The 10,285-nt window shown below is 48.8% G+C and overlaps 1 protein-coding gene across 9 annotated transcripts in view; it reads left to right on the top strand.

Moving 5' to 3' along the window:
* Positions 1–10,285, top strand: part of AKNA (AT-hook transcription factor) — a 54,495-nt gene that overhangs the window by 21,956 nt on the left and 22,254 nt on the right. For all 9 annotated transcript variants that reach the window (XM_011360941.2, XM_023531087.1, XM_011360940.2 and 6 more), the window contains 4 exons: positions 1,029–1,103; positions 6,134–6,290; positions 7,014–7,168; positions 9,778–9,837. In XM_011360941.2, the coding sequence (XP_011359243.1) occupies positions 1,029–1,103; positions 6,134–6,290; positions 7,014–7,168; positions 9,778–9,837 (447 nt within the window). The remainder of the gene's footprint in view (positions 1–1,028; positions 1,104–6,133; positions 6,291–7,013; positions 7,169–9,777; positions 9,838–10,285) is intronic.

The following is a 10,285-nucleotide window of genomic DNA, read 5'->3' as shown; positions in this document are numbered from 1 at the left end:
TCCCACATTCTGGATATGCTGATGTTCCCTCTGATCTGATGTCTGTTCCTATGTTCCATTGTCTTTTCTTTGTCCTGCATGTTGTCAGTTTAGAGCCAGAGGCTTTTTTGGGTTGTAATCACCTATTTATTTCCCCTCCAGACCAGGAGCACCACATGGGTAGGGAGTTTTGGCAAGAGCACATCATGGGTGGTCCCTTCAGGAGGCAGGGGATGCCTGCTGGCTTCTCACCTGTGATGTGAGCGGCCACTGATGTCCATTGCCTTGATCCAGTCCTTCATTCGGGGTGAAAATGTTGGTATCCTCAGGCTATCATCCCTTTTGCATTTATTTGATGGAAATTTTCTATAAAGTTGAACTTTTCTGATCAACTAGTTAGTTATCAAGGTCTTGTTCACGTAGGAAAGATGGGAGAAATGCTTGATTCTATCCTTTTAATTGCCAGTTTTCAGAACCATGTGTCAGTTCCCTAGCATCCTTCAAAAATTACCAATGACATTTGTTTTGGCTTTTCCCCTGTCATGACTTGTTTTAACAAGCTCTTCAGTTTTAAAGCAAGTAGTGACTATAATTTTCAAGTCTTCTATTTTTTTACCAAGGAGACCCTTGATGATTCATTCATTCAGCTGTTAAAAAATACTTATTAAGCACATACTACTTAAGCTGGGAATAGAACAGTGGGGAAGACAGATGTGGGTTATCCACAGAGCCCACAGACAGGCAGGTAATTTGGAAGCAAGCAGTTGTGGTCCTCTGTGACGAGGGTTATGCATCAAGGTAAAGCCACCCAGAGTCCCCCGTCCCTGAATCATTGTCTGGATTGGTGGAAGGGGACAGTGGATGAGTTGTCCTGAATTTGGCCATAGGGGTCTGCATTGCATGTGAGCCCGAAGGGGTCTGCTCAGCTCTCATCACTGAGCGCTTTCACTTTGAGGAACCCAGAAGCCCCTTTTGGGCGCTTGGTTCCCTGCGAAGCGCCACAGCAAGGAGCCTGAGTGGGTGACTGCTTTGCTCTCCCTCTCCTGCAGGAGGACTACCATAAGCTCCTCACCAAGTATGCTGAGGCCGAGAACACCATCGACCAGCTGCGCCTGGGGGCCAAGGTACCCAGCAGGGGAGGGGTGGAGGTGTGGGCCTGGCCCCCTGGAGATGACACTTTCCCGTAGTCTTTGAAAGGGGCCACTGCCTCTTGCCTCCTGAGACCCTGGGGGTAGTGGAACCCAGTCCTTCCTTGTTCTACCAAAAGGTCACTCCATGACCTTGAGCAGTGGTCTCTGGGCTCAATCTCCTTTACCACTGATGAGTTTTAATGACCTTGATTTCTAGAACTTAGGGTCCCTAGGAATTTCACCAAGAGCTCTCTCTTTCTAGATGAGCTCTGGGGTGAAGATCACCTGAACGCACTTTTTAGCTTTATTACTGATCAGCTATGTGAACTTTGGGACGTTACTTGGGCTCTCTGAGCCTCAAGGGAGTAGCACAGAATTTCTGCTTAGACCCTGGTGTTTCCTGCGCCTGATCCTTCCTGGACCACAACTTTGCCTTTCTTCTTCCTCGCTATGCACCACAGCCTCAACCCTTCATCCCCTGACCCAGTGCCGAGTGAGCGTGTGCCAAGTGTGTGCTACAGGGGGGCATGGAGAGGGACATCCATCCATGATTCCAGTGGAGCTGGCTGCCATCCTGCCCAGCCCCCACTTAGGCTTGGGAGGAAGCTGTGAATTCTGCATGTAGGACCTTCTCGTTTTCTGGGGTGAGGCAGGAAGTGAGACCTGCGGCAGCCCCTTGTGGCTTCCTGCCTTCCTCCTACCCCACTCTTGCCTCATCAGGTAGCAGAGGAGGGAGGGGGTGGGAGCTGAGGTGCAGAGATGCAGACCCACCTCTCACTTGCCTCCTCTCTCAGGACCCCCACGTGGGCCTGCCCCTGTCATGCTTCAGGATGCCTCCCCCTGCCACAGAGCTGCTCTCAACCACCTAGAAGGGCTTCTTTAAGTGTGGGTGGGGGCAGCCATGTGCAAAACGGAAGGGGCCCTGTTTTAGGAGCAGGTCTCTGTGTCCCCACACTGGCCTCACACACGGGCAGGTCCCTTCCCATCTCAGCCTCCTTGGACACATCTATAGAAGGGAGTTAATCAGACCTTCCTCCTGGAAACCAATATCTTAAGCCTCCTTCCAGCTCTCAACTGCTAAGCAAGATTCCGGGGTGGAAGGGTTGGGGGAGTTGGGGAGCACAGTAGAGGAGGCTTCTGGGGAAACCACATTCTCATGGCTCCAGACTCCTAGAAGGTCTAAGGGGAAAGGAGCTAGTCATCAGGTCCAAACCCTCAGTTCCCCATCTTACAGGTTGGGGAATTGGGACCCCAGGAGAGGCAGAGGCTGCCAAAGGTCATGGTCATGGTCAGGGGCAGAGGCTTGAGGCATCTCCTCCCTCCCTCCTTTCCTTTCTTCTTCCTTTACTCATTTAGGGAATGAGTCAGTATATGGGGAAGCACGGACCTAGCACCTGGCAAGTTCTTCCTTAGAGATAGGGAGTATTATTATTATTATTAATAATATTAACATGAAGGTGTTTTTTGGGTGCCCATGTGCCAGGCACTGTACAGACACAGGCAGGGGTGGATACAGTGGGAGCACAGTGGTGGTGGTGCCTCCTCTCCTGGGTGCTCTCCCAACCCGGTGGGGACTCGAGTTTCCTCATATGCAGTCACCTGAGCCAGTGTCCTGGCTGGTGACTCAGACCCCTGTCTCATGTGTGAAGGAACATAGGAGGGAAGGGAGGAGAGGCTGTGAGTGGTTCAGTGCCAGATCACCCACTCCCACTTTCTGGAAAAATGAGTCCTTGGCATGTGGGTTCTTCTCAAGAGAAGGGTGAGTACAGGTCATCTGGACCCTTTCAGGAGCAAGACAGTATGCTCCTGGACCCCAGTCTCACAGCTGCCCTAGGGAGCAGTAAGGCAGGGCCCACGATCCCAGCATGCTAAAGAGGACAGGGAGCCCAGGTGGAGCGGGGACTTGCCCAGTCCCGCAGGGCCTAGGGCTTCCTGCCGGGCTTCTCACCCTGTTCAGAGCTCTATAGAATGTGGAGACCCTGGAGAGGCTTCCTGCTCTGAGCCTTTGTCAGAAAGGTGGAAATGGCCCTGCTCCCTCAGGCTGAACTGGTGGGAGTGGCAGCCCTGGACCTGCTGAGCCTCTCACTCTGCTCAGAGCCCCCTAGGACGACTGGACCCATGTGGGAGGGGGCCAGGCTGCGGATGTTGTCCTGAGCACCCAGGCAAGGCCTGGCAGTGGGGGCCCAGCAACAGTGGGGATCCAGGAGAAGGAGGTTTTTGCTAAGTGGTGAAAAGCTGCCAGGCTCAGGCTAAGTGTACTCACAGGGTCACCTCGCTTGATCCTCTTCATGAGAGGAAACTGAGACTCAGCCAGGTGGAGTGGTTTGCTCAGCATCCCACAGCTGGTTAGGGATTAAAAGTCAGGATTAAACCTAGGTCTGCCTGACTCCAAAGTGGGTGCCCTTTTCTCCCCATGCCTGGGTGAGCCTGACAGACCCTGTATGGAATCTGTGGCAGACACACGGAGATGAGGCAGAATGATGGTGTTTATAATAATAATAACAATAGTAACAAGTGAGGTTTACTGACCACCGTCCTAAGTAATTTACCATTGAGGAAACTGAGGCACAAAGAGTTTAAGCAATTTGCCCAAGATCACTCAATAAGTAGGTGCCAGAGCTGGGGTTTGAGCCCAGCAGTCAGGCTCTAAAGCCCACTATTTATAGAACAGTCTCTAGCAGAACCAGACTCTGCAGGCTCCATAGCCAGGGAGGCTGACCAGGGAGTCCCAAGGCCTGGCCTGGAAGTATCGCTGAATCTGGACTGGGTGGGGACCGGGAGCCAGGGCTGGTCGGGAGTCACTGCTGGCTCTGTTTTCTAGACCAGCATAAGGCCAGAGTTTATGGTGATCTCACACATTCTCTGTGCTTTTGTCACCTCCCCCCAGCCTCTGTCCCCCATCTCAGCTGCTTCTCAGCTGCTGGGGGATCTGGGAGGCTAAGGAGACCAGAAATTACCCCAGAAAGAATCAAGGGATGACATAAAACTGCCTTTCCCAAAGCGTATATTCTGATGGCCACTGGTTGGTCCACCTCTAGTGGAGGTGGGATAGGGTAGGGGTAAGGGGGCAAGAGAAGTTTGTTCAGAGGAGCTGGAGAAATATTTCCTATTCTCTCCACTCCCTCTCCATCCTTGCCCCATTCATAAAGTCTATTAGCATTTTAAAGGCTGTGAGAAACCCATCTGTGCAGAGAACAGTCAGTTATTTAACCCAATATTTCCCATACTCACTGATCCACCCCGCTCTGGTTAATGTAGCAAGTCCAGCCTCAAGAAGCACCATCGGACATCCTGGCTTAAAAAGGGGTGCCCTGAAGCCCAGGGGTGGGTCCCAGATGTGTCCTAGGAGACAACTCAGCTGCCCACAGCTACCCTCAGCTCCTGACTTCAGGGAATCTGCACAAGCCTTTGACCCCTCTGCTTCACGCTCCTCTGATCCCTGAGACAATGCTGCAAGCTGCTTTTCTTGTTGCTCTGTGGGTTGGGCCTTGGGGGGCAAGTCAGAGGCTGAAAGAGGAACAGGTAGGACAGGGGAAGACATGAAGGGCTGGGCTTCCCCCAGATTTGGGTCACTTTGGGAGGAAAGGGGTGCTGGTGGGCAAGCCCCCACAGGCGAGTCTGAGCAGATGGCTGAGGGGATTATTAAAATCCAGCTTTGTTCTCATCAGAGGCTGGGCCTGAAAGAGGAGGAGGCAGCTGGAGGCAGGGTGGGGGTGGAAGTGGGGGTGGGGGTGAGGTGGGGGAGAGATTTTTCTCCTACAACCAGGATGTGAAGAACAGCTTAAACAGGAAGAGACTGCCTGCCTCGGGGCTAGGGCCTCCCTTTACCAGGCCTACCCCGACCTTGGGGCAGCAGCAGGCAGTCAGATAAACTGCCTGACATCCTGTGGAGCTGCAAGTGGAGGCACTGGGGCACCACCCACAGGGGAGTAGCTTTTCCACGGACCTGCCTGGAGGTCAGGGGATGGCTATATAATGACAACGGTGATGGTGATGGTGGTGATGACAGTGGTGATAGTGATGATGAAGGTGAGGGCGGTAGCTGCTGTTTATTGAGCAGTTTGCACAGAAAGGTTAGTTAAGTCAGCTGCTCTAGGACTCAAGGTGGCCGTGAATTCCGGCTCTGCAGAGCTCCCATGCTAAGCCAGGGATCAACAAACTTCCTTTGCAGAGGGCCAGATAGTGAATATTTTTAGTTTTGTGGACCACACAGTCTCTATGGTAACAACTCAAGTCTGCAGTTGTAGCATGAAAGCAACCATACACAATACCTAAACAAACAAGCATGTCTGTGTTCACTGAAATCTTAATCACAAAAACAGACCAACTTTGCCAGCCCTGCTTTAAACCACCGTTTGGCACATGGATCTCTTAATTTTGAGCCTCAGATGGTCTTCCTTGGCCATCTGCCTCACTCCATCCAGTCTTCTCTCACACGCAGGGCTAGTTACCATGTCAAATCCATCCCCGGTGACACAGAGAGTAGTTCATTCATGTGTTGGTTTACTCATTCACCCAAACAACTATCAATTGCTAATATTAGCAATATAATAATTATTATTGGAAATGTTTTTATTAATACACATTGATTATATATTATTGCACTTGTATATGTTAAATATAGTAATTATAATATCGTGGCTATATTATAAATTATAACATTATTAATATGGAAAACATAGACTTTGGGGTCAAAGCCAGGTTAAAATCCCAGGCCAAGGATTTATCAGCTGGAGATTTTGAGTTAGTAACTTAACCTCTCTGAGTCGCAGTTTTCCCTTCTGTAAAATGGGGATGTTGGTCCCTGCCCTGCCTCCTTTTCGAGAGTGCCAGAAAGAGAGAATGAGATGCAAACTCTTCGCCCAGTATTTGGCCCCCACCCAAGGGCTCCGTTAAAAGGTAGCATTTATTATTATAGTCATGTTTGTTGAGCGCCTAAGTGATGGTGTGAACAAAGGTGAGGCCTTTTGAGTGGGTTTGCCTCAACCCTGACTTGGCTCTGCCTGTGCCTCTCTCCCCAACAGGTGAACCTGTACTCAGACCCACCCCAGCCCAGCCACAGTATCCACACAGGGACGGTGCCCCAGGGGACCAAGGTCTTGTCCTTTACCATCCCACAGCCCCATTCTGTGGAGCGGTGGCCAGGCCCCAATGAGGCCTCGCAGGCCTCCGAGGCCTCAGGTGAGTCTGGGAGAGGAGACATGGCTTCATTCTTCTTGTGATGTTGCTCTGGGGACACTTGACTCACTCTGGGGTGGTACTGGCTTCAGGTTGGGGGAAGGAGGGCGTATGTGAGGCTCCTCTCTGGGCCCTTTGATTTGAAAAAGTCAAAGGGAGATGTGGAAAGTATCCCACTTTGAACCACGGCAGCCTAGGGGAAACTGTCACTCTGCCACTTAGCAGCTAGGTGATTGTGGGTGACTTGCATGACAAAGAACATTGTTACCGTGGAGCCCATATGGGGTCCAGGCCTTGTGCCCAGCCTTGCCACACACATCCCAGTTAACCCCCATGTCAGCCTGGTGAGGGGTGTCACACCACTAACAGCTGAAGAGCCCAAGGCCCGGACAGGGGAGCTCATGCTGAAGGTCACGCTGCTACAAGGAGGAGGGTGGGATTTGAATCCACATCTTTCTGAGTTAGAGCTCACACTATCGACTGGGAACCCAGAGGCCTGGCTTGGCTCCAGCTGTGTGATCCAGGGCAGGTTCAGACTTCGTTCTCTCCTATAAATGGGGACAGCACTGTCCAGCCCACTCCCACACACCTGGGTGAAGATGGCGTGACTGTGAGATGACGGAGCTGTAACTTGATGATGGAGGTGGTGGTTTTGAGTACGGCATCAATCTCTCAGCCCCAGGAAAAACTGTTCTTGGCTCCAGTGTTCAGTGTTGTGTATTCCAGGGTGGCCATCAGCTCAGGGAGACCCGAGCCCCTCCTCGCCTACCAGCGCACCCACTCCAGGGTGGCCTCTGGAGAAGCCAGGCATTGCCCAGGACCAGCCCTCAGTGGAGCGGACCCAGGTGCTGGCTTCTCAGGCCAGCCGGTTCCTGGCCAAGGTGAGTGGAACCCCAGCTTTGCCAGGTGAGATATATGTCACCCGGAGAAAGCAGAACCTTGGCCTGCTTGGATGAGAGGCTCTCTGTGAGGTTCACTGGTCACTCTCCTGACAAAGTTAACTTGATTATCTCTAAAACGTGAGCCTCTCCCCTGGTTTTAGAGGCCACACGGCTCCAGCCTCCTTCTTGTTACCCATGATAGGTTTAATTCCCTTTTTGGCATTACATCTCATCAAACTCTCTCCAGTTGTGCTTAAAAATGTCTCCTGGTTCACTGGCCCCCGGGGGACACTCAGCTCTCTCAGGATCTGGAGGGGTAATAATAGAACCTCCACTCTATTTTTCCTCCTCAAGATAAATCACCCCACTTTCTTAGTTCATTTCATTACAGAAACCAGTTCTCAGTCGCCTCTCAAAGGGCCTTTATATTTTCATCAAATAGTCCAAAGAACTGAGAATTATTTGCAGGTCTGTTTATAACTATACATTTGGCTTTATTCCAAAAGTGCTTTAAAGCAGCTCAGAAAACATATATTATAACCACATTCTGCAAACGGAAGTGAGGAAACTGGGGCAAAGGGGAAGTAAGGGTAAAAAAAAAATGAACTTAGAGTGAAGTGCATAAATAAAATGCTCTGTTGGACGCTGAACACTTCACCAGATTCATGTTTGGTTTTGAGCTTTCTAGCTGTCAATGCAAAAAAGTGAAATGCAATAGTTCATATGTCACCATGTCCATAAAATAAATTTCTTCAAAGAAAAACCATTTCTTTTCTTTTCTTTCTTTTCTTTTCTTTTTTCCCTTCCTTCCTTCCTTCCTGCCTTTTTTTCTTTTCTCTCTCAATCTCTTTCACAACTTTATTTAGAGATATAATTCACATGTATTACAATGAACTCATTTAAAGTTAATGCTTCAATGGTTTTCACAGTATTCACAGTCATGCAGTCATCACCACAATTAATTTTAGAACATTTTCGTCACCCATTATCTATTAAGCAGTCGCTCCTCATGCGCCTTCCCCCAGGCCCCGGAGATTGCTCATCTAATTTCTATCTCTGTGGGTTTGCCCATTCTGGACATTTCATACAAATGGGTTCATATAAAATAGTTGTCTTTTTTTGTCTGGCTTCTTTCACTTAGCATAATGTTTTCGAGACTCGTCCATGTTGTAATAGTGTGAACAAGTACTTTACTCCTTTTTTGTCACCACCATTCTGGGTTCTGTAACTGGAGAGACATTTCTCCTTGCCCTGCGTTGTTGTAAAATGAAGCAAAGCCAAGGTCATTGCACTGAGCAGGAGTCGGGACACCAGCTGACCCCTAATGATCCAGAGCTGTACTGTCCAATGTGGGAGCCACTAATCACGTGGCTATTGAGTGCTTGACCTATGGCCAGTCCAAATTGAGGTGATCTGTAAGTGGAAAACACATACTGGACTTCAAGGACTTAGCGTGACAAAAAGGATATGAAATATCTCATTAATCATTTTTATATTGATTACATGTTAAAATAATATTTTAGGCTTATAAAATATATTATTAAAATTAATTTACCTATTTCTGTATGGCTATTCAAAAATTTTAAATGGGGTTTGTAGCTTTCATTATATTTTTATTTTGTTATGTAGATTATATGATATAATTATATTACATAAATTTCTATATTTCAGCAATGAACTAGAGCTGTCCTAAAAATGATCCCCAAATTAGCCTTTGCCTTTTTTTCTTACTATATTTTTTTGTGAGGGTGATAGATGCATATGGTAAAGACCCTCACACAGTACAAAGTCTTTTTTCTCACCCTTGCTCTTCTGTTCCATGCAGAAACGCTCAGCACGCACACATGCATTTAGAGAAATGATCACGTAAATATGGACGTTATACAGTTCCAATGCTTTTAATGTCCCAAACTTAAATAATTGTTCCTGGGTAGGCAATAAATCACTTTGTTCCAAGTTCAAAGGGTACATGTAGTAGAAAGCCTCCCTCCCATCCCTGTTGCCCCGCCACCCACTTCTCTCCAGAAGCAATTGATGTTTCAGTTTCGTGCATCTTTCTAGAGACAGTTTGTCATACACAAGCAAATATATTTACATTTTTCTTTTTTATTCTCCACATGTTTTCTACAGATGGTAGCATGCTAGAAACACTGTCCTGTACCTTGATTTGATTCTGAAGAGTAGGTCTCGGGGGCATGTATATACATCAGAACATACACATGTGCCTTTCTCTTCCCCATGTCTGCTTACTATTCTACAGATAGACATTTAAACTGTTTCCTCCCCCAAACCCACCCCATCCCCAACCATGCTGCAATAAATATTCTGCCTCATAGGTCTTTATGCACATGAGTAAGTATGTTTTGCTGTTGATAAATTCCTGGAGGTTCCTTCCCCTTTAATTTTTCCCAAGGCTGCCACGGCCGAGGTCAGTGGTGAAGTCAATTTCTGGCACATGCTTCTCGGTGCTTGGCAGAAAACCCCCATTCCGAGGTGGGACCTAGCTCCTTGTGCCAAAGCATGAATGTGGCTGAGTGTGGGAGTGTGCAGGTCTCATCTTCCAGGATCTGGATTAATGGAGCGTGTTTCCTTCCCCTCCCAACGTCCAGGTGGAGTCCTTTGTGGGCCTGATGCAGGCAGGACGGCTGACGCCCCAGGATCAACTCAAGGTAGGTGCCCTTGGAGCTGCCAGATAACTGCCTCCCATCACAGAGTCCCTGAAGCCTCGTTTGCTGCAAGACAGGCCAGAGAATCCCAGACATAGTGTCTCCTTTTAGAACAAACAGCCTCTGCTTAGCTTTCCATGATAATGACCATTATATTGCAATAGTTACCATTTATTAAGCAACAATGGTGGTATGCCAGGCACTGTGGCAAGCTCTCGATGAACATTCTTTAATTTTATCATCATAAAAACCCAGCAAGGCAGTTACGGTCATCACTCCCATTTAACTGGGATGGAACTGAATCCCAGAGAGGTGACTTGAAGGCTATACAACTAATAGGCGGCAGAACCTCGACCTAGGTCATCTGATTCCGAAGTCCATGGTCATAATCACGGCCCTGCATGGCTTCCCACCAATTTTCCTGCTGTCAGCAACCAGAAAGAGCCCTTTT

Source organism: Pteropus vampyrus, unplaced genomic scaffold, assembly GCF_000151845.1.
Source record: "Pteropus vampyrus isolate Shadow unplaced genomic scaffold, Pvam_2.0 Scaffold61, whole genome shotgun sequence".
In the NCBI taxonomy this organism is placed as follows: Eukaryota; Metazoa; Chordata; class Mammalia; order Chiroptera; family Pteropodidae; genus Pteropus; species Pteropus vampyrus.
This window is presented reverse-complemented; position numbering and strand designations above follow the sequence as displayed.